Source organism: the organism of the source record quoted next, unplaced genomic scaffold (assembly GCF_019419815.1).
Source record: "Pyrus x bretschneideri cultivar Hongxiangsu unplaced genomic scaffold, Pyrus_bretschneideri_v1 Contig5, whole genome shotgun sequence".
Taxonomy (NCBI): Eukaryota; Viridiplantae; Streptophyta; class Magnoliopsida; order Rosales; family Rosaceae; genus Pyrus; species Pyrus x bretschneideri.
In genome coordinates this window covers 11,747,638-11,774,689 of record NW_025999787.1, presented here as the reverse complement: position 1 = coordinate 11,774,689, position 27,052 = coordinate 11,747,638, and the positions used below count along the sequence as shown (strand labels likewise).

Here is a 27,052-nt window from a genome sequence, read left to right as displayed (position 1 = left end):
TCTGATTTTAGTAAATTTTTGCATTAATAATCTTTCAATGGTACCTAAAAGTCGATAGGGTTGGATTATGAAAAATGTTCTCTAATGTGTTGAAACGAGTGACTGGTTTTATATTAAAATACTAATTGGTTAGTGCTTGAGTGCTCATATATATATATATATATATATATACTAATTGGTTTTATATTAAAATACCAATGTCAATGCAAATTGGATCATTTTTAGGATTTGGAATTACATTTGCGTACTAGCACCTAAAGAACATGAGAAAATGGACCAATTAGCTCATCGATCAAAGTTGAAAGAGATCCACGTTCGACTTATTTATTGACATTACACTAAGCTTATTTATTGACGTTACAATATTAAACTAAATAACCAAATAGCACCACTATATATAGTACGTAGTGCGTAGTACATTTTCCTTCATGCATGCATATGATCTCCAATTAAAACTTGTTCTTGTACCAAAAAACACCGTTTTTAGCTCCACCATAACCATTATCCTCATCATCCGGCTCAACATAAAGGCACTCTTTAGCCTCCCTCCACAAGGCCTTGTAAACCGGAGTCCCATCGAAACTATAGTACTCTCCCAAGAAAGGCTTCACTGCTTCTGTTGCCTCCACTGCATGGTAATGTGGCATTGTAGAGAAAAGATGGTGAACCACATGCGAATCTGTGATATTGTGGAAAACCTTATTAAGCACCCCAAAGTCTCTGTCCACCGTCGACAAAGCCCCTCGCAACCAGTCCCATTCCGACGAGCCGTAGTGCGGCAGCGAGGAGTGTGTGTGCTGCAAGTACGTGATCAACACAAGAAACCCGTTAACTACAACCAATGGGACTCCGTAAATACAAGTAAGCCAAACAAACCCTTTGGCCATTGCAATGCGGTAGAGCACATAAGTTACGGCCACAATCGCAAGGTCAGAAATGTAAATTTGAAGACTTTCGCGGGTCGAAAATATTGGACTTTTGGGATAGTAGTGGCACGCAAACCGGTCGTATTCCCGGCCAGAGACGTTGAAGGCCAAGTACAAAGGCCAACCGAGTGTGAGTGTTACCAAAATACTCAAGAGCCTGCCTGGAGGGTTGTTGAAGTACTTGCTGTAAAACGGAATTTTGGATTTAGGTTTTGGAACAAATACTTCGTCCCGTTCGAGGGACGCCGTGTTGGAGTGGTGGCGGCGGTGACTGTATTTCCACGAGAAGTAAGGGACTAGGAGAAATGAGTGAAGGGTAAAGCCGACAATGTCATCAACTACTTGGTAGTCACTGAAGGCGTGGTGGCCGCACTCGTGTGCGATAACCCACACGCCGGTGAGTGTGCAGCCTTGGAGGATCCAATAGAGAGGCCAGGAGATGTAGGAGAGGAGGGGGAGAGGGAGGAGGTGGAAGTAAGAGGTGGCGATGTGGTAGAAGAGGAAGGATAAGGCGAGGTCGTAGAGGAGATAGGAGAAGGAGCGGAGGAGAGAGCGGTTGAAGCAGTGGGGAGGGATAGCTTTCTTGATTTGGCTTAGAGTGAATGGAGGTTTTGAGACTGGCACCCTTTTTTGGTGCGTGGTTTTTTGCTTTTTAGACTTGGTTTTGGTAACCATGTTCCCCCCAGCTCCCATTTTGCTTGATCTTGAATTCTCTGTAGCAGTCCTGAAAGAATCAAATAAAGAATTTACACATCAAAAAAAGAAGAGAAAACTCTGATGATCTCCACTAACATAAAAGCTTAAATCTATATCGTCACAAGAGACAACTACATGCACACATTGGATCTAAGAGTACATAACATGATCTAACATATTAGGGTTTTGAACAGATTAAATATGGTCATGAGGTCTGTGTAGATGACTCCAGAACAAGTACACACCTTCAGGCTTTGAGCAGAGGAAGAAGTTTGTCACCAGGTGAAACTGAAAGCACTTCTCTCTAGCTAGAAGTGCTTTTTCTCTCTGAGAGGCACTCCAACACAGAAAACACACTATGGCTTTTAATCAATACATACACCTGTGCGTGTCGTCGTCTTCTCATGCATTTGCATAAAGTGAGTGAAACTAGTCACCAGAGTTGGCCCCACAATGCTCACATGCATATGCATGGATGCTTGTCACCTGATGAAATTGAACTGACACGATGAAACACTTGGCAAGAAATTCCACGTATCTGGTTAGAATGATGTTAGATAGACTATTTTTATATCATATTTTATAGATTATATGTTGTGATGGTTGACAATTGATTAATTTTTTAAATCACTAAGAAAAAAGTCCAACTATGAACCACCACGTTATATAATTTATAAAAAAATGATCTAAAAAGATGGTTTATTTAACGAAGATTACAACTGGAGATGAATAAAAGTTGCATTCCAACGCATTCTTTTGGGGTAAATGGAGACGAATAGAAGTTGCATTTTTTTTAATAATAGGATTTTTTTTCCCTTCAAATACTCTTCCCTTCTCTCCTTTCTGATCTCACTTTTTTCTTGTCTTTCTCTCTTTAAAAAAAGTAAACACATAATATTGACGTAATTTAATTATAACCGTTCAAATAGGAAGAAAATTTCAACTTTGAAGGAGAGGATTTTTTTTTTTATTTCGGTTACAATTAATGGGATGGTTGATGTATACTTATAGTAAGGACGAAACCATTGCATGGGATTTGTGTTGTGTAGTGAAACTACTCCAAACACCCGTCAATATTCCGAGCACGGATCAGAGAGTGGGACCCACAGGGGAGTCACCGAGTCAGTAATTTAGCTGTATTTTCTTGGGGCGTTTACGCACGCGACTCTCACGTGTTCACCCTCGGTATCAACGGCGAACTAAACTTGAAGCCCATCAGCCCAAAAGCATATATGTGGGGACTCCAGAGTCCAATCCTAGCCCAAAATCTCGTTTAATAGAAGCCCAAACCCAAACAAGTTACCTTTTTACTTTAGGTTTTGAGTCGTTTTCAGAATGAATTATGGCGTTTTAATTTTCTAAAATAGTACTAAAACGTTGTAAATTGCGTCAATTTATACCTTCTATTTTCTTGATTATATAAAATATAGGAGTTACCTTTTGCTTATATAAAACTAGCATATGGGCACACATAAAATGTGTGAGAAAATTTTTTATTTTTGTTTTTGAAATAGGAGAGAGGAAGAGAGTGATAGAGAATGCGGGGGTGGAAAGTTTATTTATTTATTATTTATTTTTAATTAAAGATGTGTTAGGATTACACGTAGGCTTTGAAAAAAAAAACAAAATTTGATTGTGTGAAATTACATTTCTACCTCATATTTCTTATTTATGTTTTGTTTTAATTAGAGAGTTAAACCGGTAATTTCTAAGATTTTGGTTGACAATAGGTGTTTTATATAAAATATAAGAGTTACCTTCTCGTTAGGTTAAATAAGTAACCTTTTGCTTGATTATATAAGAACATGACCATTTGCGTTTCTTTCTGGAATCGGACTTTAAGTCACGAAGTTAATGATGCTAACATGAAAGAATCTGAAACACAAGATGATGAGATAGAAGCAGACGAAGACGGTGATGATGTTACACAAAAGAAAAAGAAACAATCTAAAGAAGTTGTTACAAGTGAAATGGTTGATTCCTGGTGCAACGCCATTAAAGAACATGGGAAATTGAGTACTAGTCATTCCCTAATGAAGAGGACGAGTCATTGTTGGACTTCAGTGTCATGTCTATCAGTGTCTTTAACAAAATCGTTGTACATTGTCATTTTGTTTTATTTTGATATCATTTTGGAGAAACTGAAGTCCTTGTATATTGTCATAAGATGAGAAGAAGTCAGGGGCTAGCCCTCTGTCGAAGTACGTTGCAACTCTACGTGAAGTAGCACAACAAAGAAATGCTTTGTTGTCGGAATATTCCACGTCTGAGATCGCGTTGTCTATTGAGTTCATTTCCACAGTACCATGTTTAGTAAATTAGTGTTCCATTTTCTAACATGCTAATTGCTTCCAGTGTTCTTGTGGGCGAGCATTCATCCGTGTTAGGAAGTAAAGGACGAGAAAGCAATGAAGATGATACCAGGGACGAGGAAGGCACTGCTGTCTTTAGTTCGTCCTGGTTACCAGGAAAGGACTCCAAGTATAGTCCCTCACTCTCTTTCTCTCTCTCTCTCTCTCTCTCTCTCTCTCTCTCTCTCTCTCTAGATCTCTTTACAATTTTACTTTTGGTGTTTGTGTTGTAACATTGTTGGCTTTGCAGAGCAGAACCACCCAAGATGTGAGAAGAAATGGAAGAGAAAGACTGAGCGCCAGGACCAAGTTGCCATGGATGAAGATATTGTTCAGGAGTTGGTACTCAGTTCTGATGAAGAAGACGGGTCTTAAAGTGACACCTTTTCGGCTGAAGAAGATGAAATGGAGAAACCAGCTCCTTCGAAGCTGGAAACAAAGAAGCCGAAACACTCTACAAATAAATCAAAACAGAATGCAGCAAAATGGTCAAAGAAGAGAGAGACGGGTGGTAACTGAAGAGACACAAGTATCTCGTGCACCCGTCCGATAGTCTCCATTTTTTGTCAATCCTTTTTCTTTTCAACAGAAGTTATGAGAATGGTGTATTGAAGAGCTTATGAAAACCAGTTTTGTCAAAGTGGTTTGTTTTGTTGTACGTACCTGAATGTTATGCATGAAGTTCCTTTTGGATCAATGTGAAGAGATTAATTTGCAGTTTTTTTCTTCCCTCTTATAAAAGTAGAATTGCAAGTTTGTATCTGTTAGACAAAAATATCCCAACTTATGACAACATTTTTATGGAGGGGGATGGAACTTTCCTAAATCGAAAGACTAATTTATACAAAGTTAGAAGTTCATGTCCCAATTAGTTATGTTTTGGATGCTGATCAACATTAGATTAAGCTATTCACATGTTGGATTTCAATCACATATCTGAGCGGGAAAAAAAAAAAAAGAGGAATTACTATTAGCACTCAAATATGTCATTTTGCACCCACTCATTTCTTATTTTCTTTTATTATTTAGAGAGAAATGCATGATAATTATATTTTGAGTTCGAATCCAATAACGACACTTGTCTAGTTCTAATAGTTTATTTTGTGATACATTATGACGCATGTGGTGATGTGAGTTAAACAGGAGTTATTTGTTGTCTATCATCAATAGGCCTTAAGCATTTGGGTTTGGGTTAAGAATAATGGAGAATAATGAATGAGCTGGAGACATTTTAAGCTTTAATAATTTGGATGCTTTTTGAAGAATAAAAGCCTTTAAAATTCGATGCTTCATTTAAGAATAAAAGCCTTAAGCATTTGGGTTTGGGTTAAGAATACTGGAGAATAATGGATGAGCTTGAGACATTTTAAGCTTTAATAATTTGGATGCTTTTTTAAGAATAAAAGCCTTTATAATTCGATGCTTTTTTTTTTTTTTTTTTTTTACAGTCACTTTATCGGCAACTGGTGTAGAATCAGGTACCGAAAATGAAGATCAAAGAGGAGATGGAAAAGAAGAAGAAGACAGAGAGCAGCTGAGATAAAAGCCTTGTTGGCTAGCATCAATAAGCCTTAAGTGAAGCATTTTTTTTTTCCTTTAAAATAGGAGTAACTGGTGGTAAACCACAGTTATCAACTTATTCTAAGTCCGGAGAGGCTACGGGTGATTTCAAGAATAATGGATGAGTTTAAGCTTTAATAATTTGGATGCTTTTTGTAAGAATAAAAGCCTTTAAAATTGGATTTCTTTTTTTAAGAATAAAAGCCTTTTAAAATTGGATGCTCTTTTTTGTGCAGTCTGTCTGCAACCGGTGTGGAATCAGGTACCGAAAATGAAGATCAAACAGGAGATGGAAAAGAAGGCAAAGAGAGCAGATGAGATAAAAGCCTCGTAGGCTAGCATCAACAAGCCATAAGTTAAGCATTTGGGTTAAAAATAATGGAGAATAATGGATATAAGCTTTTATATTTTGGATGCTTTTTTAAGAATAAAAGCCTTTAAAATTAGATGCTTTATTTAAGAATAAGAGCCTTTGTAATTGGATGCTTTTGTAAGAATAAATGCTTTTTTTAGCATACTGAGAAATGTTTTAACCAGTGTGGTCGACTGAAAATTATTGTCCACAACATTATTCTCCCCACTGACGAAGTTAAGTTTTCCTATATAACCTAAACAGGCTTTGCTACTTCCTCACCTGAAAATTTGGAACGAAATTTCTAGTTTCCAACTTCCTTTTGCAAACAAGAGAAAATGGCTTTGGTTGGAGAGGCTTTGCTCTCCAGTTCGATCCAGGTGCTGTGCGATAAGATTGCTTCGGGGGAGTTGATGGACTTCTTCCGGAAAGAAGACTCAACCATTCGCTCATGGACAAACTGAAGGTGACATTGACAACACTTCATGCAGTGCTCAACGACGCAGAGGAGAGGCAGATTGTCGAGCCAGATATTGGGAGCTGGATTAACGAGCTCAAAGATGCTGTGTTTGACGCCAAGGACTTGGTGGATGAGATCGATACTGAAGCTTTGCGTTGCAAGGCGAGAGATCAAACTAAGAAAACCCAGGTGTGCAACTTCCTGTCTACCTCTCTTAATCCTTTTAAATATAAAGGCATGAATGGTAGGATAGAGGAGTTATTTCAGAGGTTAGAACACCTTGCAGACCAGCGAAATCGCCTTGGTCTTAAACAAGATATTGGGCGCAATGTTTCACAAAGAACTCCCACAACTTCTGTAGTTGAGAAAGGATTTTGTCCCTACGGTAGGGATCGAGATAAAGAAAAGTTAAAAGATCTACTGTTGCTATCTGATAATGAAAGTAGCAGTAATTTTTCTGTAGTCCCTATAGTCGGTATGGGCGGGGTTGGTAAGACAACTCTTGCTCAACTCCTTTACAATGATGAACAAGTTAAAAAGCATTTCGATACGAATGCTTGGGTCTGTGTTTCCGAACAATATGACGATTTGAGGGTGATTAAGACCCTGATTGAGCAAACCACTGGGAAATCTTGTGATATCTCAGATAGGAATTCCCTTGAAGTTCGACTAAGAGAACAACTAAGGGGAAAGAGGTTTTTACTTGTCCTGGATGACCTTTGGAATGAGAGCTATGATGACTGGGATCATCTACAAAATCTTTTCACGTATGGGGCAAAGGGAAGCAAGGTCATTGTAACAACAAGGAATAAACATGTCGCATCCATCGTGCACAATACTATTCCTATTCACATCTTAGAAGAATTGTCGGACGAGAATTGCTGGTTATTGCTGGCAAAACATGCATTTAGAAATGAAAACCCCAGTGCACATCCAGACTTGGTTGAAATTGGTAAGCAAATTGCACGTAAGTGCAACGGTTTGCCTCTAGCTGCAAAAACGTTAGGGGGTCTCTTAAGTTGCAACCTAGACTGCAAGGAATGGAGTCACATATTGGATAGCAATCTTTGGGATCCACTACATCCTACTAGTATTCTTCCTTCTCTAAGATTGAGTTACCATTATCTTCCAAGTTACTTGAAACAATGCTTTGCTTTTTGCTCAATTTTTCCAAAGAACTATGAGTTTGAAAAGGAAAATGTAATTCGACTATGGGCGGCAGAAGGTTGAATTCCACTATTGGAGAGCGAGAATACAATAGAGGAGGTTGGTGAAACATACTTTGGTGAATTGTTATCGCGATCACTATTTCAAAGACCAAGATTGGATCAACCAAGTTTCACCATGCATGATCTCATCAATGACTTGGCTATGTTTGTATCTGGAGAGTTTTGTTTGAGGTTGGATCGGGAAATTTCACATGAAGCTCCTAAAAGAGGTTGTCGGCTGGATCTGGAAACTTCACATAAAGCTCGAGACAGAGTTCGCCACTTATCGTATATTAGAGGAAAATTGGATATAGCTTCAAAATTTGAGCCATTAAAAGGAGTTAAGTGTTTGCGTACCTTCTTTCCAGTATCTTTAACACCATATTATGGCTGGGATCATGAATATATAAGCAATAAGTTTCTAGATGATTTATTGCCAGCACAAAAATGTTTACGGGCATTTTCATTGTCAAGATATGAAAATATCACTCACTTACCTGATTGGATTGGTAACCACATACACTTGCGTTACATTGATCTCTCTTATATGGCAATTAAAAGGTTACCAAATACAGTGTGTGGTCTCTACAATTTACAAACTCTATTGTTGTTGGGTTGTTCTTCTCTTGTTGAATTGCCTGCAGACATGAGGAAATTGATTCGTTTGCGTCATCTTGATATTAGTGCGACTAATATAAAAGAGATGCCGGTGCAAATGGGTAAACTAAGAAGTTTGAGAACGCTCACTGCTTTTGTGTTGGGAAAATCGACTGGGTCAAGCATTGCAGAACTGAGGGAGTTGTCGCACCTTCGAGGAAAAATTTCTATCTTGAATCTGCAAAATGTAGTCGGTGATATTGATGCCTTGCTGAAGGATAAGAAAGATCTTGATGAGGTAGAGTTGGCATGGGGTAATGAAGTTTCGGAGGATTCCGCAAAATATAGACACTGTACTTGAAGGACTACAACTTTCGGTAAATTTGGAGAAACTAACCATCAGGTGGTATGGCGGAACCAGTTTTCCGAAGTGGGTGGGAGACTCTTCCTTCTCCAAGTTACAAGTGATGCGTCTCAGCAACTGTAGTAATTGCAGTTCATTGCCACCAGTTGGTCAGCTTCCTGCTCTCAAAGAGCTCTACGTAGAAAGCATGAAACTTGTTACGAGTGTTGGTGATGAATTCTACGGGGGATATCAACCGTTTCAATCTTTAGAGAGGCTAGAGTTTTGGGATATGCCAGCGTGGGAGGAATGGCTGCCTAGTCCAAGTGTAGATGAAAGTCCAGACTTTCCTCGTCTCAAGGAGCTGATGTTACGTAGGTGTCCGAAGCTGAGAGGAAACTTGCCCACTTGTCTTCCTTTGTTGAAAAAACTTACGGTATATGGATGTGAGGTTCTACATGAAAACAGGGCCAGTAATGCCCTGAACACGGAATCCTTACGACGATCTCTTGAAGAACTGACAATAAACGGATGTCCCAGTCTGTCATTGTTACTAGAGTCGAGGGAGACGCTGCCGTCGCTTCAGATGCTTTATATTTATTTTCTTGGTGGGACAGAGTGGTTGCCGCAAATGGTGCACAACACTAATCGTCTTCAACATTTGACTCTTTCATTTTGTTCCTCACTCTTGTCGTTCCCTACAAATGGTCTGCCCACCACGCTGAAGTCACTTGAAATACAAGATTGCAAGAAATTAGAATTCCTGTCACGTGAGATGATGGCCAAACTGACTTCCCTCAAGTCTTTGCATTTATTGGATTGCTGTGATTCTCTGAGGTCGTTCCCTTTGGGCATCTTCCCCAAACTTTCGACTCTTGGTATCTATGGTTGCCAGAATCTGGAGTCCCTTTATGTTGAAGGAAGAGCAGTTGAAAATCTCAGCCATCTCAACTACCTGTCTCTCCGGAGATGTCCAAACCTGGTCTCTTTTCCCGACGGAGGATTGCCCACTCCCAACCTGACTTCCTTTTCAGTCTGGGGATGCAAGAGTATGAAGTTGTTGCCAGACCAAATGCACACCCTCACCGCCCTTCAACATTTGTGGTTACAAAATCTTCCAAATCTGGAGTCACTTGCACAAGGGGGTATGCCTCCCAACCTACAAGCATTTTGGATCGAAAATTGTGAGAGACTGAGGCCTTCAGAGGAGTGGGGATTGCAAATACTTGGCTCTCTTCGAGAATTTGTAATCATCGGAAACAAGGACCTGCTGGAGACGTTGCTCAAGGAACATCTGCTCCCTGCCACTCTTCTCAATCTCAAAATCTCTCAACTTTCAAATCTGAAATCGTTGGACGGGCAGGGACTTGAGCACCTCACTTCTCTTCAACAGCTAGAAATTTCATGGTGCCAGAGTCTCGAATTCCTGCCAAAAGAGGGTTTTCCGGCGTCTCTTTCTTGGCTGAGTATCGAGAATTGTCCTTCTCTGAAGAGGAGTTATCGGAACAAGAAGGGAAAAGATTGGAGAAACATATCTCGCATTCCTTGCATAAAGATAGATGATGAAGTCACCATCCTATGAGCTTTCTCTTCACCTCTCCAACTCTCAACTCTCAACTCTCAAGACGAAGCCAGGTAATTTCTTATTTATTATTATATTGATTGTCCTCAGCAATATTCCTACTTAAATTCAAGTTTCGGAGTATAATTCCAATGAAATTACAGGAGAATGCGAGGAGACTGACTTCTTTGTATTCAGATACTGTGGAACTACTTGGGGTGGATGTACATGATTCTCCTGCACGAGAGGAGGTAAACCCTGAGTGATGGTTTTTCATAATTCTCCCTTTTGCGCACAGCAGTTGGATAGTGCCTCATGGCAGTGCTTGCTTGAATGCCAGTACGTACATTGTGGTAACTAGATAAGGAGGCCGGTTGTTGTGCTATGGATTTCACTGGTTGAACATTGCAGACGGATGTAAATTGTAATTTACTTTCTCTCACTTTTTCTATCTTCGGTTTGCCTTTTCTCTATTGCATTTATATTAGGGATCAGTCTTTTTCTTTAACAGTTCAATTCAACTATATGTTAAGTCAAGAAAATGTGATGGTACTAACAGATGTATTGGTTTCATTGATGCATTGAGCAAAACAGACTAAACCTGTAAAGATAGGATTATCAGATGGAGCTCTGGTTTACTGGACTATCAAGTTTGAAATCTTTGGATGGAAATGGACGTTCAAACCTCCTGGACTCTCAACTCTATTAAGAGAGCACCGCTTATTGGCACTGCATGCTAGAATGCCAGTATTACTAGACTCGGTGGCTGGCTGCTGCGCCTACAGATTTCACTGTAAGCAGTTGAACAGTGTAATCTGTTCTTCCTTTATGTATCAATGTAATTCAACTAAGGTACTATATCCTTGAAATATGAATGTTTACCTTTTGTTTAGTTATTGGATTGTCTCTTGTAGGCTAACATGCACCTTTGTAGAACTTAAGAATGATCAGAAAGGCTAATGACACTACCTACCCAACTGAGAGAGCTTAACCTCGATGAATTATTTGTGGCAAGAGCGGCTAGATAAACTGCCTGTAAAAGTTTTTTGAAGTCATTGACAACATTGAAAAAAAAAAAAAAATTAGATTTTCTTGGTACCATTGAATAAAAATGTTAGCTTTTCATCCATGTTTCAAATTCTAGTTTCTCATTATTATTTTTTAATTCTGGAAATTGAATTCAGTTTAAAACGCGCCAGATGCCCTAGGCCCCTATATATCTAGCATTCACTTGTGTTGCTTTGCGTTTTGTAGGAAGCATTCCGAAAGGTTTATGAGTGGAAGTTCATGAACTGTCTTGAGCTATGGACTAGAGCTGTCTCTCCCTATGGCACAGAACCTGAGTTTAGGCCTGTTGCGTATCCTCTGGCTCAAATAATTTATGGGGTAGCCTGTCTAGTTCCAACAGCTTGATACTTTCCCCTCAGATTGAGGTGTATTAGAATGCTTAATCGCATTGCTTCTTCGACAGGTACTTTCACTCCGGTTTCTATGCTGCTTTTGGACATGCTTGAGATTAAACAGTTGAACAGATCCACCACTGGCGGTGTTGGCAAGGCTATTGATTTGCGCACTGTACTGAAGGTGTATTTTAGTGTGGACATTGTCTCTTCTTCAAATTCAATACTACATTGTTATTGTTTTTAGGAGTTTGAGGAAAAAATTTCTTTCAGGTTAGCAAGCCAACCCTGAAGACCAGAGCATTTCAGGAAGCGTGTGTGTTATCTGTTGTAGACGAGCTTGCTGAACATTTAGCTCAGTCGAGCTTTTCTGTTGCTTTCCCCGAGTTGTCTTTTATTCCAGTAACTGTACGATTGAGTACCTTCTGCAAATCCACCAAGGTTGAGAGGTTTCGGAAAGCAATGAAGGAGCTCATTCGTCAGGTACGTGGTTAGAGTAGCGTGTCTAGTGACCACATGTGCTCTGCTCCCATGCCCGAGCTTGAGATGTGTGGACTATCGATTGGTTGAAGAAGTTTTTAATACTCTTTCATCTGTTAATAATTACATCTTTTAAATGTTGGAAAACCTTGTTGTACATAGCTAATGTTTCAGCTCTTCCATATCCCAGATCGAGGCTAATTGTCAGTTTACAAATGAAAGGCGTATGTCAATTTCTTTTCTCCCAAATGATCCTGCAGCTGCGTATTTCCTTGAGGTCTGCCGTCTGCCCTTCCGTAATTTTCTTCTCTCATGTGATTTTGCCATCAATGTATGATATGTATTACCAGCCAATAACCACAAATGCCTATTTCTTGGATCTTTCATGATTGAATTATCAGACATTGTTTTAATCTGACATATCTTCAACGCTTTGCCTTCATTTCGTTCTATTTTGATATCATCTTGGAGAAACTGAAGTCCTTATTATAGGATGAGAAGAAGTCAGGGGTTAGCCCTCTGTTGAAGCACGTTGCAACTCTACGTGAAGTAGCACAACAAAAAAATGCTTTGTTGTCGGAATCCAGGTCTGAGATCGCGTTGTCTATTGAGTTCATTTTCACAGAATCATGTTTGATGTTCCATTTTCTAACATGCTAATTGCTTCCATGTTGTGCGGAAGCTTCAAATATGAAACCAAAGCTAATACGGCAAAATATTACAAGACAAATAATCCAAAAAGACACAAGGATTTATACTGGTTCGGCGTAAGCCTACATCCAGTTTCGAGACGGAGAGGAAATTCCACTAATATCAAAAGGAGATTACAAATAGAGTTTTAACTCTCAAACCCAAATCCCACATACAACCAATAGCTCTCACTCTCTCAAAGAAACAAATGGAGAAGAAGAAACACATATCAAAATCCTTCTCTCCCAAAAGCTACACAAGTAGCACCAACATCTTTGATTGAGTGATTACTAACAAAATGGGATTATTACAAATGGTGGGAAGTAGCAGCTCATATTCAAATGGGAAAGCCGAATGCTCTCCCTGGTTTCTCTCATCTGCCGCTCCCCCCACAACCAAAGGCATAACCAAATGCCTTAATATAAACAAAAGGCCCCGCCTTCTCTCTCTCCTCTCCTCTCTTTCGGCTGCAAAGGCAACCACCAAAACATAAAGGACCAAAACCAAAGTTTCCTTTTCCCTTTTTTCTTCCCTAAAACAAGGTAAGGTGTTGTACACCTTTTTCATATTTTAATAGCCGAAAGTTATATTGTCTTGTTGTCCACTTGGTCACAAATCCAACAATCTCCACCTTGACCAAGTTCCGAAAGCATCACAGAGAATCGAATCAACAATCACCATAAGCACCCAAAGTACACACTAAAGACAACGGGAACTAAATCAAATTCCCCAAACTTACCAGTGCTCATAACAATTTCCACCTCGACTCAAAATGTACCAAAGCCAACAAAAGTAGACCATTTCTCTACCGTCTTCTCCAAATTTGCAAACCATAAGTGCCTTGATCAAAACAAAAGGTTATTCAAACGAAGAACTGAAATTCTTCAATATCACCAACAAAAGATCAAGTACACCATACCAAAGTTGGACACACAATGAACTCCACCTGCTCACAAACACCATGGTCTTAAACTGCACCAATAGACTCATTCACATAGCATGGCACATTCTCCAAGTCAAAACTGATTACAAATTTGGCAACAAAGTCTCACATACCACATACGAAAATATGCCCTTCACTCAAGTTTACCATCATCACATGAGCACCAACAGGACAACCAAAATTTCAAATTCAAATAATCAGTAGGAGATCCAAAACCATACCTCAACTGGAGTCTTCAAGAAAACTAATTGCAGATGATGGAGACCAACAGACCAAATAGCAGTGGCAAACAAATCCAACCAAATGTCCACAGACCAAAGTGAGAAAGCATATAACTTGCCTTCTACAAGAGGGTTCCACACAAATGTTCTGCAGTGCATGTGGTGTATCCAAAATAGTGTGGTGCCTCACTATCCAAACTTGCAGAACTCAACAAATTTGGCCCTCACAAACTCCTCCAATGTTTCCAGCAACTTGCTCCAAAGTCAACCAATGGGAGTGGAAAAACAACCAAAAATTTCTGCCGTTGAAAAATGCCAAAGAAAAGAAAACTTAGCCTTAGCCTTTTTCCCTTTTCTTCTAGCCAACAACATCATTTGTCATCATGATGTCCTTCTGCCTAAACAAATGCCGAAAGAAAAAAAACAACATTTTCTTTTCAATTTCAACTGCTTCTACCTTTTCTCCTTCCCACTCAACTCGTCGACAACAGCCCACAAACACCTCTGGTGCAGCGATGACCAACGGAGAACCCACCAAAAGCAGTACACTACACCTGCAGCTGTCGAACACCAACACTTCAACAACATCGACGACAACATTGCAGCAGACACGCTGTTTCTGAAACCATTATCCAATCTGCGAGCTCAGTGACTGCAACATAGTCCCTTACTATCTTTCTTCAACGCCACGCATTTTGCAGCCAGCATCTCCAATTGACCAAATGCCAAAGTCATTCCTCCTGTCGAATTTTTTTCAAAAAACATATTTCACCGTCATTCGAAGATTTCATAGACATACTAGTACAAAGCCTCCGAGTCGAAACCCAGAGCTCTGATACCACTTGTTGTGCGGAAGCTTCAAATATGAAACCAAAGCTAATACGGCAAAATATTACAAGACAAATAATCCAAAAAGACACAAGGATTTATACTGGTTCGGCGTAAGCCTACATCCAGTTTCGAGACGGAGAGGAAATTCCACTAATATCAAAAGGAGATTACAAATAGAGTTTTAACTCTCAAACCCAAATCCCACATACAACCAATAGCTCTCACTCTCTCAAAGAAACAAATGGAGAAGAAGAAACACATCTCAAAATCCTTCTCTCCCAAAAGCTACACAAGTAGCACCAACATCTTTGATTGAGTGATTACTAACAAAATGGGATTATTACAAATGGTGGGAAGTAGCAGCTCATATTCAAATGGGAAAGCCGAATGCTCTCCCTGGTTTCTCTCATCTGCCGCTCCCCCCACAACCAAAGGCATAACCAAATGCCTTAATATAAACAAAAGGCCCCGCCTTCTCTCTCTCCTCTCCTCTCTTTCGGCTGCAAAGGCAACCACCAAAACATAAAGGACCAAAACCAAAGTTTCCTTTTCCCTTTTTTCTTCCCTAAAACAAGGTAAGGTGTTGTACACCTTTTTCATATTTTAATAGCCGAAAGTTATATTGTCTTGTTGTCCACTTGGTCACAAATCCAACATTCCAATGTTCTTGTGGGCGAGCATTCATCTGTCTTTGGAAGTAAAGGACGAGAAAGCGAGGAAGAAGATGACACCAGGGACGACGAAGGCATTGCTGCCTTTAGTTCGTCCTGGTTACCAGGAAAGGATTCCAAGTATGGTCACTCTCTCTCTCTAGATTTCTATACAATTTTACTTTTGCTATTTGTGTTGTACCATTATTATTGGTTTTTCAGAGCTGAACCACCCAAAGATGTGAAAAGGAAGAAAAGCAAGCGAAAGACTGAGTGCCAGGACCAAGTAGCCATGGATGAAGATATTGTTCAGGAGTTGGTACTCAGCTCTGACGAAGAAGACGGGTCTTTAGCGGACACCTCTTCAGCTGACGAAGATGGAGTGGAGAAACCAGCTCCTTCGAAGCAGGAAAGCAAGAAGCCGAAACGCTCTACTAGTAAATAAAAAAAGAATGCAAAACCTCAAGCAAAAAGATCAAGGAAGAGAAAGACGGCTGACCGAAGAGACCCAAGTTTCTCGTGCGCCCGTCCGATAGTCTCCATTGTTTTGTCAAAGCTGTTTTGTTGTACGTACTTGGAAGTTATGCATGAAGTTCCTGTTTGATTAATGTGAAGAGATTAATTTGAATTTTTTTTTTTCCCTCTTGTAAAAGTATAATTTCAAGTAAGCATAATGCTAAATAGATCAAATTTGTATAATAAATTTACAAACTGTTATCAATGAGATATAAGCATGTTAATTTAAAGCGGGACCCACAAAGTTTATAAATACACACCTTTGACGGATATATATTATATACCTCAATAACCAGAGACTACATACATATACACGCACACATACACCAGACACACATTTATAAATTTTCTATATAATCTCTCGGAAAAAAGCAAAAAAAAAAAAAAAAAACAAAAAAAGATAGATGCTTATCCTTTTCTGAAATATAATTTAAAGTGGGACCCACAAAGTTTATAAATACACACCCTTGATGGTACGGAAGGGATCGTAAGGAACCTGCAACCATGTCTGTTACGTACATCGTGCGGTTATAAATTATTTAAAATTTAAAATTTAAAATTCAAATATAAATAGTACTTAAAGAAAACTTACCGCACGATATATGATAAACAGACACGTCGGATCATTTTCCTATATTATATACCTCAATAACTAGAGACTACATACATATACACACACATACACCAGAAACACATTTATAACTTTTCCATATAATCTCTTGGAAAAAAAAAAAAAAAAAAAGGTAAAAAGATAGATGCTTATCCTTCTCTGAAATTTCGTCTCACTTTAATTAACCAAAAAAAGAAGATGCTTTCTCCAAAGCACAATCACCAATTCTCACTTTATGCTTAACGTGTGTGGTCAGGTCGACTGAAAATTATTCTCCCCACTGACGAAGTAAAGTTAACCTATATAATCTAAACAGGCTTTTGCTATTTCCTCACCTGAAAATTTCAAACGGAATTTCTAGTTTCCAGCTTCCTTTTGCAAGCAAGAGAAAATGGCTTTGGTTGGACAGGCTTTGCTCTCCGGTTCGATCCAGGTGCTGTGCGAAAAGATTGCTTCGAGAGAGTTCGTGGACTTCTTCCGGGCAAGAAGACTCAATCATTCGCTCATGGACAAACTGAAGGTGACATTGAATACACTTCATGCAGTGCTCAACGACGCAGAGGAGAAGCAGATTGTCAACCTTGCAGTCGGGGTGTGGCTTAACGATCTCAAAGATGCTGTGTTCTATGCGGAGGACTTGGTGGATGAGATCGATTCTGAAGCTTTGCGTCACGAGGTGAAAGATCAGACTAAGCAAACCCAGGTGTGCAACTTCCTTTCTACCTCTCGTAATCCTTTTAATTATAAAGGCATGAATGGTAGGATAAAGGAGTTATTTGAGAGGTTAGAACGCCTTGCAGAACAGCGAAATCGCCTTGGTCTTAGTGAAGGTATTGGGCGCAATGTTTCACAAAGAACTCCCACAACTTCTGTAGTTGAGGAAGGATTCTGTCCTTATGGTAGGGATAAGGATAAAGAAAATATAAAAAAACTACTGCTGGTATCTGACAATGGAAGTAGCAGTAATTTTTCTGTAGTCCCTATAGTCGGAATGGGCGGGGTTGGTAAGACAACCCTTGCTCAACTCCTTTACAATGATGAACAAGTTAAAGAGCATTTTGACATTCATGCTTGGGTTTGTGTTTCCGAACAGTACGATGCTTTGAGGGTGATTAAGACCCTTATTGAGCAAATCACTGAGAAATCTTGTGATATCTCAGATATGAATTCCCTTGAAATTCGACCAAGGGAACAAGTAAGGAGGGAACAAGTGAGGGACGTCTCAGATATGATTCCCTTGAAATTCGACTAAGGGAGCAAGTAAGGGGAAAGCCATTTTTATTTGTCCTGGATGACCTTTGGAATGAGAGCTATGATGACTGGGATCGTCTACGAACTCTTTTCACTTATGGGGCGAAGGGAAGCAAGGTCATTGTAACAACAAGGAGCAGACGTGTTGCATCCACCGTGCGCAATACTATTCCAATTCATGACTTGGAAAAATTGTCGGACGATGATTGTTGGTTGTTACTGGCAAAACATGCATTTAGAAATGAAAACTCTAGTGCACATCCAGACTTGGAAGAAGTTGGTAAGAAAATTGCACGTAAGTGCAACGGTTTGCCTTTAGCTTCAAAAACACTAGGGGGTCTCTTAGGTTGCAACCTAGACTACAAGGAATGGAATTACATATTGGATAGCAATCTTTGGGATCTTCGACACCCTAATAGTGTTCTTCCTTCTCTAAGATTGAGTTACCATTACCTTCCAAGTTACTTGAAACGATGCTTTGCTTATTGCTCAATTTTTCCAAAGGGCTATGAATTGGAAAAGGAAACTGTAATTCTACTATGGGTGGCAGAAGGTTTAATTCCACAATCAGATAGTGGGAATACAATGGAGGAGGTTGGTGAAGGATACTTTGACGAACTGTTATCGCGATCATTGTTTCAAAGACCAAGATTGGATCAACCAAGATTCACTATGCATGATCTCATCAATGACTTGGCTAAGTTTGTGTCTGGAGAGTTTTGTTTTAGGTTGGATCTGGAACTTTCACATGAAGCTCGTAAAAGAGTTCGCCACTTCTCGTATGTGAGAGGAAAGTTTGATACATCTTCAAAATTTCAGCCATTAGATGGAGTGAAGTATTTGCACACATTCTTTCCATTGTCTTTAACACCATATGACACAAGGGAAGGCGAAGTATATGTAAGCAATAAGGTTCAAGATGATTTTCTGCCAACACAAAAATATTTACGGGTAATATCATTGTCAAGATATGGAAATATCACTCACTTACCTGATTCCATTGGTAATCACATACACTTGCGCTACATTGATCTCTCTTATACGACAATTAAAAGGTTACCAGATTCAGTGTGTACCCTCTACAATTTACAAACTCTGTTGTTGTTAGGTTGTTATTCTCTTGTTAAACTGCCTGCAGACATGAGGAAATTAATTCATTTGCGTCATCTTGATATCGACAGAACTGGCATAAAAAAAATGCCCGTGCATATGGGTAGATTAAAAAGCTTGAGAACACTGACAGCTTTTGTGTTGGGGAAATCTACTGGGTCAAGCATTGCAGAACTGAGGGAGTTGTCGCACCTTCGAGGGAAAATTTCTATCTTGAATCTGGAAAATGTAGTCAGAGCTATTGATGCCTTGCTGAAGGATAAGAATGATCTCAATGAGGTAGAGTTGCAATGGGGTTATAAGGTTTTGCATGATTCCGTAAAAGAGAGACAGGTACTTGAAGGACTACAACCTTCGGTAAATTTGGTGAAACTAACCATCAGATTTTATGGTGGAACCAGTTTCCCGAATTGGGTGGGAGACTCGTCCTTCCCCAACCTACAAGTGATGCGTCTCAGCGGTTGTAGTAATTGCAGTTCACTGCCACCAGTTGGTCGGCTACCTGCTCTCAAAGAGCTCTACGTAGAAGGGATGGAATTTGTTACGAGTGTTGGTGTTGAATTCTATGGGGGAAATCAACCATTTCAATCTTTAGAGAAGCTACAGTTTTGGAATATGCCAAAGTGGGAGGAATGGCTGCCGAGTCCAAGTGGAGGTGAAAGTCCAGACTTTCCTCGTCTTAAGGAGCTGATTTTCGACCAATGTCCGAAGCTGAGAGGAAGCTTGCCCACTCATCTTCCTTCCCTGGAGATAATTAGGGTCCGTGGATGTGAGGTACTACATTTGCCGATGGGGACGCTGCCGTGGCTTCAGATGCTTGAAACTAATTTTAATGGCGGGACAGAGTGGTTGTTGGAAATGGGGCACAACACTAATCGTCTGCAACATTTGACTCTTTCATTTTGTTCCTCACGCTTGTCGTTCCCAACAAATGGTCTGCCCACCACGCTGACGTCACTCCGAATTCAAGGATGCAGGAAATTAGAATTCCTATCACGTGAGATGATGGCCAAATTGACTTCCCTTCAGTCTTTGGTTCTAACGGAGAGCTGTGATTCTCTGAGGTCGTTCCCTTTGGGCATTTTCCCCAACCTTTCATCTCTTACTATAATTCATTGTGAGAATCTGGAATCCCTTTCCGTTGAAGGAGGAGCAGATGAAAATCTCAGCCATCTCAACTCCCTGTTTATTTTGTACTGTCCAAATCTTGTCTCTTTTCCCGACGGGGGATTGCCCACTCCCAACCTCACTTCCTTTGAAGTCTGTGGAAGCGTGAATTTGAAGTTGTTGCCGGACCGAATGCACACCCTCACCGCCCTTCAAGAATTAACGATAGAAAGTCTTCCAAATGTGGTGTCATTTGCACAAGGGGGTTTGCCTCCCAACCTACAATCATTATCTATCTGTGACTGTGAGAGACTGAGGCCTTCAGTGGAATGGGGATTGCAAGGGCTTGTCTCTCTTCGACAATTTTGGATCGAAGCAAGCAAGGATCTGCTGGAGACGTTGCTCAATGAACAGCTGCTCCCTGCCACTCTTCACACTCTCTGGATCTCTTGGGTATGGGATCTGAAATCTTTGAACGGAAAGGGACTTGAGCACCTCACTTCTCTTCAACACCTAGACATTGCATGGTGCGAGAGTCTCAAATTCCTGCCAAAAGAGGGTTTTCCGGCATCTCTTTCTTGTCTGAGGATCTGGAATTGTCCTTCTCTGAAGAAGAGGTATCTGAAGAAGAGGTATGAGAAGGTAGCTGGCATTCCTTGCATGGTGATAGATGGAGAAGTCAACATCTTGTGAGCTTTCATTTCACTCTCTCCAACTCTCAACTCTCAACTCTCAAGACAAAAGCCAGGTACTATTTTATTTATTATTAAATTGATTGTCCTCAGCAATATTCCTTCTTAAATTAAAGTTTCAGAGTCTAATCCCGATGAAATTACAGGAGAGTGCGAGGGGAGTGAATTATTTCTAGTCTGATACTGTGGAACTACTTGGGGGTCGATATATATGATTCTCCTGCATGACAAGAGGTAAAACCCTGGATGGTGCTTTTCTCATACTTGTCTCGTTTGCGACATAACTCTGATCTTCTGCTTGTGCGATGGGACAAACAGGTATATCGGATTATCAAATGGTGCTCTGATTTTCTGGACTGTCAAGTTTGAAATCTATTGCATGGAAATGGACTTACAACACCTCCCACTCTCGCAATTCCTGACGGGACAGGGACCTCTAGACCTCAGCACTCGTCAACAGCTATATAAAGATTGAATGTATCTGGGACTTCGTCGGTCCAGAGAGAAAACTATTGAACTGCAAAGATAGGATTATCGGCGGGAAAATGATGTTGGCTTACACCAAACACTCAGGTACGTACTTATATACTGCTGTGGTTTCCATATGGCGGAATGCTTACTCATCTTTCAACGCATCTGTCATTTTGTGGTAGGTGCATATGTATATGTTTCTCTGCAAACACAATGGTTGGAGAGAGCATGGCTTATTGGCACCGCTTGCTAGAATGCCAGTGTACTAGACTTGGTGGCTGGCTGCTGCGTCTACAGATTTCAGTGTTAGTAGTTGAACACTTTGAGTGTAATTTGTTCTTCCTTTCGGTAACAATGTAATTCAACTATGCAATCAGTCAGGACAACACTATGGGACTGACGTATTTGTCGGCTTTATTGATGCAGATGGCAACTCTGGGATTGTAACGATAGGATTATCTATAGCCAACGATTTAAAACATGTATCAATTAGTTGTCTTTGAATGGTGCTAGCTCCAGCTATCTGGCATGAATATAATTCTCCTTTAATCAGAGAGGTGACTCCTAGAGTGATTTTGTTTCTAATGCTTTTATAGTTTGAACATGAGAAGCATGCCTTTTCATCTTAATTTCCTATGAGTCCTTGATGCGTAGCGTGACTCTCGCAATCTGAAAAATAACGAAGTCTTTCTGGAATTAGGCTGAGAATGTGGATCACTTCAGAACTCTAGGAGAATGGGCGTTTTAGGGCGGGATCTATCATCTTCAAATGGGTGCAGATATGCTTTTGCACGGACAAAGTGGTTGAACAGCTCGCTTGATCCTTGTAGCACTATTCTCATGCTTGCGTTTGTTGGTATTCCAGTAAATAATATTACTAGAATAGTGGTTGGCTGGTGTGCTACTGATTTCACAAGAATGATAATTCTTACGTTGAGCACTGCAGATGAGCTGTAATTGAGCTTTCCACCACTCTCTTTTGTTTTAAGTTCTATTTGCTTGTTTTCTAAGATAAATGTATCCATAATAATTTCTTCATCTTTGAATTTAGCAGTATCTTGTTAAGCTTAGGTATGAAAAAGGGAAGCAGTTGAGTTGGCATCCTATTGAAATGGATATGAGAGAAAATGTGCTTTTTGCTGTTCGATTCAGAATTAAACGGTATAAAACGTGTGAAGGTAAAGCTCTGCGTTCTTTTCCTACATTTTCATCAAAACTCTGCATCCACATAATCTCCCTATAGAAAAATATATTCCACATAAGTCAAAGAATAATATATACCACATACTTTAAATGAAATTGTGCCTATTGTTGCCGCTTATGAACATCTTATCTCCTGGAAGTGATCCAAGGGAACTGAGAGGTTATAGCATTCTTCTCACCATTGTGGATTTCATGAGCAATCAAGAGTATTCAAAGTTGCTTCTGGACTCAGAGGTTTGTTTTCTATATATTAGTGTGTGTGATGTTGTGTGACTCGAATAGCAAGTTGATAAACGAAGAAAAGAAAATTATATGAACATTGCAGGTTCACTCACTATATATGTAGGTGATCTTTTGATTCGTTAACATATCTGGCATTCGTTGCATAAAGATAGATGATGAAGTCACCATCCTATGAGCTTTCACTTCACCTCTTCAACTCTCAACTCTCAAGATGAAGCCAGGTAATTTTTTATTTATTATTATATTGATTGTCCTCAGCAATATTCCTACTTAAATTCAAGTTTCAGAGTCTAATTCCAATGAAATTACAGTAGAATGCGAGGAGACTGACTTCTTTGTAGGCTGATACTGTGGAACTACTTGGGGTGGATGTACATGATTCTCGTGCATGAGAAGAGGGTTTTTCATACTTCTCTCATTTGCGCACAACAGTTGAATAGTGCCTCATGGCAGTGCTTTGCTTGAATGCCAGTAAGTATGTTGCGTCACTAGATAAAGAGGCTGGTTGTTGTGCTATGGATTTCACCGGTTGAACATTGCAGATCAGATGTAAATTGTAATTTACTTTCTCTCACTTTTTCTCTCTTTGGTTTGCCTTTTCTCTATTGCAGTTATATTAGGGATCAGTCTTTTTCTTTAACGGTTCATTTCAATTATATGCTAAGTCAAGAAAATGTGAAGAGACTAACAGATATATCGGTTTCATTGATGCATTGAGCAAACAGCCTAAACCTGTAAAGATCGGATTATCAAATGGAGCTCTACTGGACTATCAAGTTTGAAATTTTGGATGGAAATGAACGTTCAAAACCTCCTGGACTCTCAACTCTATTAAGAGAGCACAGCTTATTGGCACTGCATGCTAGAATGCCAGTAGTACTAGACTCGGTGGCTGGCTGCTGCGCCTACAGATTTCAGTGTAAGCAGTTGAACACTTGAGTGTAATCTGTTCTTCCTTTATGTATCAATGTAATTCAACTAAGGTACTATATCCTTGAAATATGAATGTTTACCTTTTGTTTAGTTATTGGATTGTCTTTTGTAGGCTAACTTGCATCTTTGTGGAACTTAAGAATGATTGGAAAGGCTAATGACACTAGCTACCCCACAGAGAGAGCTTAACCTCTATGAATTATTTGTGGCAAGAGCGGCTAGATAAACTGCCTGTAAAAGTTTTTTTGAAGTCATTGACTACATTGAAGAAAAAAAAAAAGTTTTCTTGGTACCATTGAATAACAATGTTAGCTTTTCCTCCATGTTTCAAATTCTAGTTTCTCATTTTCTTTTTTTTAATTCTGGAAATTGAATTTAGTTTAAGACATGCCAGATGCCCTATATATCTAGCATTTCACTTGTGTTGCTTTGCCTTTTGTAGAAAGCATTCCGAAAGGTTTATGAGTGGAAGTTCATGAACTGTCTTGAGCTCTGGACTGGAGCTGTCTCTTCCTATGGCACAGGAGCTGAAATAATTAATGGGGTAGCCCATCTAGTTCCAACTGCTAGATACTTTCCCTTCAGATTGAGGTGTATTAGAACGCTTAATCACAGTGCTGCTTTGACAGGTACTTTCACTCCGGTTTCTATGCTGCTTTTGGACATGCTTGAGATGAAAGAGTTGAACAGACCCACCAATGGTGGTGTTGGCAAAGCTATTGATTTGCGCACTGTTCTGAAGGTGTATTTTAGTGTGGACATTCTTCTCTTCTTCAAATTCAATACTACATTGTTATTGTTTTTGGGAGTTTGAGGGGAATGTGTGTTTTCTATTGTAGACGAGCTTGCTGAACATTTAGCTCACTGGAGCTATTCTGTCGCTTTCCCCGAGTTGTCTTTTATTCAACAAGGTTTAGAGGTTTCGGAAATCAACGAGGGAGCTTATTTGTCAGGTATGTGGTTAGAGTGGAAGAGTCTAGTGACCACATGTGCTCTGCTCCCATGCCCGAGCTTGAGATGTGTGGACTATCGATTTGTTGAAGAAGTTTTTTATTTTACTGTTTCATCTGTTAATAATTACGTCTTTTAAATGTTGGAAAACCTTGTTGTACATAGCTAATGTTTCAGCTCTTCCATATCCCAGATCGAGGCTAATTGTCAGTTTACAAATGAAAGGCGTATGTCAATTTCTTTTCTCCCAAATGATCCTGCAGCTGCGTATTTGCTTGAGGTCTGATGTCTGCACTTCCGTAATTTTTTTCTTTCTCTTATGTGATTTTGCCATCAATGTATGATATGTATTACCAGCCAATAACCACAAATGCCTATTTCTTGGATCTTTCATGATTGAATTATCAAACTTTGTTTTAATCTGAAATATCTTTAACGATTTGCCTTCATTTCGTTTTATTTTGATATCATCTTGGAGAAACTGAAGTCCTTATATGTTGTTATAGGATGAGAAAAAGTCAGGGGCATGCCCTCTGTCGAAGTACGTTGCAACTCTACATGAAGTAGCACAACAAAGAAATGCTTCGTTGTCGGAATCCAGGTCTGAGATCGCATTGTCTATTGAGTTCATTTTCACAGAATCATGTTTGATGTTCCATTTTCTAACATGCTAATTGCTTCCAGTGTTCTAGTGGGCGAGCATTCATCTGTCTTTGGAAGTAAAGGACGAGAAAGCGACGAAGAAGATGACACCAAGGACGACGAAGGCATTGCTGCCTTTAGGTCGCCCTGGTTACCAGGAAAGGATTCCAAGTGTGGTCACTCTCTCTCTTTCTAGATTTCTATACAATTTTACTTTTGGTATTTGTGTTGTAACATTATTATTGGTTTTTCAGAGCTGAACCACCCAAAGATGTGAAAAAGAAGAAAAGGAAGCGAAAGACTGAGTGCCAGGACCAAGTAGCCATGGATGAAGATATTGTTCAGGAGTTGGTACTCAGTTCTGATGAAGAAGACAGGTCTTTAGCGACACCTCTTCGGCTGATGAAGATGGAGTGGAGAAACCAGCTCCTTCGAAGCTGGAAAGCAAGAAGCCGAAACGCTCTACAAGTATATAAAAAAAGAATGCAAAACCTCAAGCAAAAGGTCAAGGAAGAGAAAGACGGCTAACCGAAGAGACCCAAGTTTCTCGTGCGCCCGTCCGATAGTCTCCATTGTTTTGTTGTACGTACTTGGAAGTTATGCATGAAGTTCCTGTTTGATCAATGTGAAGAGATTAATTTGAATTTTTTTTCCCTCTTATAAAAGTATAATTTCAAGAAAGGGTAATGCTAGGAAAACCAAATTTGTATAATAAATTTACAAACTGTTATTAATGAAATATAAGTATGTTAATTTAAAGTGGGACCTACAAAGTTTATAAATACACACATACACACTACAACAAAATTGAGCTTTGGGTACAAAAATGAGCTTGTGGTAAATAATGGTATGGAGCTGTTTATTACTGTGCAATATTTTAGCTTGAAAATAAGTTAGCAATAATGATGTTCAAATTCGTTTTTCACGAGAGCCGAACCTCATATCTCTCACTTACAAGTAAAGAAGCATATCACTATACCGTAGTACTAAGTGGTGTGTTTTAGATTTACAGTGAATCATTTCCAGCTGCAATGAATTTATGTTAGATTTGTATATTTTTTAACAATTTTTTAGATTGTTATCTTCATGCAGGTTAGTTTTTTTTTATACTTGTGATATGGTTTTTGGTTTTATAGTAAGGGTTAATTTTTTTATTGTATTAAAAGTCATTCATGCAGTGACACATAACCAACAATTGTGCCATTAGCGTCCGTGCAAAAGTTAGTGGAAAAATGAGTTAATAATTATAAATTTCTTTTTATGACACAAATGTTAGAAATTGTGTCCATTAAATATTACTGAATAATGAATCAACCTACTTCCCTTTCGATCTTCAGATAGACAATATATTTTAATAATTATAAAATCATTTTTATGACACTGATATTAGAAATTGTGTCTAGTAAATATTAATAAAGAATATGTTGGCACAATTATGATTTGTGCCTGTATTCTAATATAAAACCTCCACACTCCTTTACTAATTTGTCTATGGAAAATAGAAGGTTGCTTCATACACTTGTGTGTTTCTTTAAATTTGATCAAGTTCTACATCATTCAGAGGCAACGTTGTGGAGTTAGAATTGGAGATATTTGTTAGATTCTTATTTTTTTCAACTTCTTTTTAGATTGTTATCTTCCTGCAGGTTTGTTTTGGATACTTGATGATATGTTTTTGGCTTTATCGTAAGTGTTTATTTTTTTACTGCATTAAAAGTCCTTCATGCAGTGAAGGACTTTTTCTATCTTCAGTTTGCCTTATCTATATTGCATTTATATATCAGTCTTTTTCTTTGACAGTTCAATTCTACTATATGCTAAGTCAGAACAATGTGATGGTAGTAGCAGGTATATCAGTTTCATTGATGCAGCGAGCAAACAGAGTAAACCTGTAAAAATAGGATTATTAAATGGTGCTCTGGTTTTCTGTCAAGTTGGAAATCTTTGGACAGAAATGGACATTCAACAGGTACCTGCAGACCTCAGTTCTCGTCAACATCTATATAAAGATTGAATGTATGTGGGACGTCATCGGCCCAGAGAGATAACTATTG

At 39.2% G+C, this 27,052-nt stretch overlaps 6 protein-coding genes across 19 annotated transcripts; 5 read left to right on the top strand and 1 right to left on the bottom strand.

Annotated features, from left to right (window-relative positions):
• Positions 1-241: 241 nt before the first annotated feature.
• Positions 242-1,968, bottom strand: LOC103963937 (delta(12)-fatty-acid desaturase FAD2). The gene is made up of 2 exons (XM_009376817.3): positions 1,868-1,968; positions 242-1,650 (listed from the first exon to the last, which is right to left on the bottom strand). Exon 2 carries the CDS (start codon positions 1,617-1,619, stop codon positions 450-452), a length of 1,170 nt encoding a protein of 389 aa, XP_009375092.2. The 5' UTR covers positions 1,620-1,650; positions 1,868-1,968; the 3' UTR covers positions 242-449.
• Positions 1,969-3,337: 1,369 nt separating this feature from the next.
• LOC125470488 lies at positions 3,338-4,646 on the top strand. 3 transcript variants are annotated; one of them, XR_007252769.1, is made up of 3 exons: positions 3,342-3,886; positions 3,978-4,103; positions 4,224-4,364. XR_007252769.1 is itself a non-coding variant. In XM_048569639.1 (2 exons), the coding sequence occupies exons 1-2, from the start codon at positions 3,961-3,963 to the stop codon at positions 4,524-4,526; spliced, it is 441 nt and encodes a 146-aa protein (XP_048425596.1). In that variant the 5' UTR covers positions 3,339-3,960; the 3' UTR covers positions 4,527-4,646. The 3 variants fall into 3 exon arrangements, 1 of the variants encoding a protein (XP_048425596.1); XR_007252768.1 differs by having other exon boundaries at positions 3,338-4,103; XM_048569639.1 differs by having other exon boundaries at positions 3,339-4,103; positions 4,229-4,646.
• A 1,460-nt stretch (positions 4,647-6,106) lies between these two features.
• On the top strand, positions 6,107-7,575 carry LOC125470487 (putative disease resistance RPP13-like protein 1). Its single transcript, XM_048569631.1, has one exon. It carries the CDS (start codon positions 6,337-6,339, stop codon positions 7,573-7,575), a length of 1,239 nt encoding a protein of 412 aa, XP_048425588.1. The 5' UTR covers positions 6,107-6,336.
• Positions 7,576-8,498: 923 nt separating this feature from the next.
• LOC103963904 (nucleolar complex-associated protein 2-like) lies at positions 8,499-16,042 on the top strand. Of its 5 annotated transcripts, XM_048569630.1 has the most exons (10): positions 8,499-10,128; positions 10,219-10,478; positions 10,649-10,847; positions 11,309-11,440; positions 11,526-11,638; positions 11,728-11,937; positions 12,125-12,211; positions 12,427-12,521; positions 15,282-15,410; positions 15,492-16,042. In XM_048569630.1, exons 5-10 carry the CDS (start codon positions 11,546-11,548, stop codon positions 15,712-15,714), a joined length of 837 nt encoding a protein of 278 aa, XP_048425587.1. In that variant the 5' UTR covers positions 8,499-10,128; positions 10,219-10,478; positions 10,649-10,847; positions 11,309-11,440; positions 11,526-11,545; the 3' UTR covers positions 15,715-16,042. The 5 variants fall into 5 exon arrangements, 1 of the variants encoding a protein (XP_048425587.1); XR_007252765.1 differs by lacking the exons at positions 11,526-11,638; positions 12,125-12,211; positions 12,427-12,521; positions 15,282-15,410; positions 15,492-16,042 and having other exon boundaries at positions 10,253-10,305; positions 10,395-10,478; positions 11,309-11,525; positions 11,728-11,869; XR_007252763.1 differs by lacking the exons at positions 11,526-11,638; positions 12,125-12,211; positions 12,427-12,521; positions 15,282-15,410; positions 15,492-16,042 and having other exon boundaries at positions 10,219-10,305; positions 10,395-10,478; positions 11,309-11,525; positions 11,728-11,869.
• A 744-nt stretch (positions 16,043-16,786) lies between these two features.
• On the top strand, positions 16,787-19,514 carry LOC125468123 (putative disease resistance RPP13-like protein 1). Its single transcript, XM_048569375.1, has 3 exons — positions 16,787-17,470; positions 17,578-19,411; positions 19,468-19,514. The coding sequence occupies exons 1-3, from the start codon at positions 16,787-16,789 to the stop codon at positions 19,512-19,514; spliced, it is 2,565 nt and encodes an 854-aa protein (XP_048425332.1).
• On the top strand, positions 19,485-25,679 carry LOC103965035 (nucleolar complex-associated protein 2-like). Of its 8 annotated transcripts, XM_048569632.1 has the most exons (15): positions 19,486-20,611; positions 20,702-20,789; positions 20,874-21,128; positions 21,209-21,331; positions 21,453-21,583; positions 21,727-21,979; positions 22,081-22,463; positions 22,555-22,693; positions 22,784-23,028; positions 23,198-23,391; positions 24,035-24,147; positions 24,550-24,636; positions 24,863-24,957; positions 25,041-25,169; positions 25,253-25,679. In XM_048569632.1, the coding sequence occupies exons 10-15, from the start codon at positions 23,226-23,228 to the stop codon at positions 25,524-25,526; spliced, it is 864 nt and encodes a 287-aa protein (XP_048425589.1). In that variant the 5' UTR covers positions 19,486-20,611; positions 20,702-20,789; positions 20,874-21,128; positions 21,209-21,331; positions 21,453-21,583; positions 21,727-21,979; positions 22,081-22,463; positions 22,555-22,693; positions 22,784-23,028; positions 23,198-23,225; the 3' UTR covers positions 25,527-25,679. The 8 variants fall into 8 exon arrangements, 6 of the variants coding, with proteins under 6 accessions (XP_048425589.1, XP_048425592.1, XP_048425591.1 ...); XR_007252767.1 differs by lacking the exons at positions 22,784-23,028; positions 23,198-23,391; positions 24,035-24,147; ... (2 more) ...; positions 25,041-25,169; positions 25,253-25,679 and having other exon boundaries at positions 19,485-20,611; positions 22,081-22,575; XM_048569634.1 differs by lacking the exons at positions 19,486-20,611; positions 20,702-20,789; positions 20,874-21,128; ... (4 more) ...; positions 22,555-22,693; positions 22,784-23,028 and adding an exon at positions 23,518-23,712 and having other exon boundaries at positions 23,254-23,391; positions 23,848-24,147.
• The last annotated feature ends 1,373 nt before the right edge of the window (positions 25,680-27,052 follow it).

Coding starts and splice junctions, on each gene's coding strand:
- LOC103965035 (XM_048569632.1), top strand. CDS start 23,226: ATGGAGCTCTACTGGACTATCAAGTTTGAAATTTTGGATGGAAATGAA. Junction 24,958..25,040: donor GCTTCGTTGTCGGAATCCAG/GTCTGAGATCGC, acceptor AATTGCTTCCAG/TGTTCTAGTGGGCGAGCATT. Junction 25,170..25,252: donor TTACCAGGAAAGGATTCCAA/GTGTGGTCACTC, acceptor TTGGTTTTTCAG/AGCTGAACCACCCAAAGATG.
- LOC103963904 (XM_048569630.1), top strand. CDS start 11,546: ATGCTGCTTTTGGACATGCTTGAGATTAAACAGTTGAACAGATCCACC. Junction 12,212..12,426: donor CAGCTGCGTATTTCCTTGAG/GTCTGCCGTCTG, acceptor TCCTTATTATAG/GATGAGAAGAAGTCAGGGGT. Junction 12,522..15,281: donor GCTTTGTTGTCGGAATCCAG/GTCTGAGATCGC, acceptor CCAACATTCCAA/TGTTCTTGTGGGCGAGCATT.
- LOC125470488 (XM_048569639.1), top strand. CDS start 3,961: ATGCTAATTGCTTCCAGTGTTCTTGTGGGCGAGCATTCATCCGTGTTA. Junction 4,104..4,228: donor TTACCAGGAAAGGACTCCAA/GTATAGTCCCTC, acceptor TTTGCAGAGCAG/AACCACCCAAGATGTGAGAA.
- LOC103963937 (XM_009376817.3), bottom strand. CDS start 1,619: ATGGGAGCTGGGGGGAACATGGTTACCAAAACCAAGTCTAAAAAGCAA.
- LOC125470487 (XM_048569631.1), top strand. CDS start 6,337: ATGGACAAACTGAAGGTGACATTGACAACACTTCATGCAGTGCTCAAC.
- LOC125468123 (XM_048569375.1), top strand. CDS start 16,787: ATGGCTTTGGTTGGACAGGCTTTGCTCTCCGGTTCGATCCAGGTGCTG. Junction 17,471..17,577: donor ATTTTGACATTCATGCTTGG/GTTTGTGTTTCC, acceptor CCTTGAAATTCG/ACCAAGGGAACAAGTAAGGA. Junction 19,412..19,467: donor GCTGCCGAGTCCAAGTGGAG/GTGAAAGTCCAG, acceptor CAATGTCCGAAG/CTGAGAGGAAGCTTGCCCAC.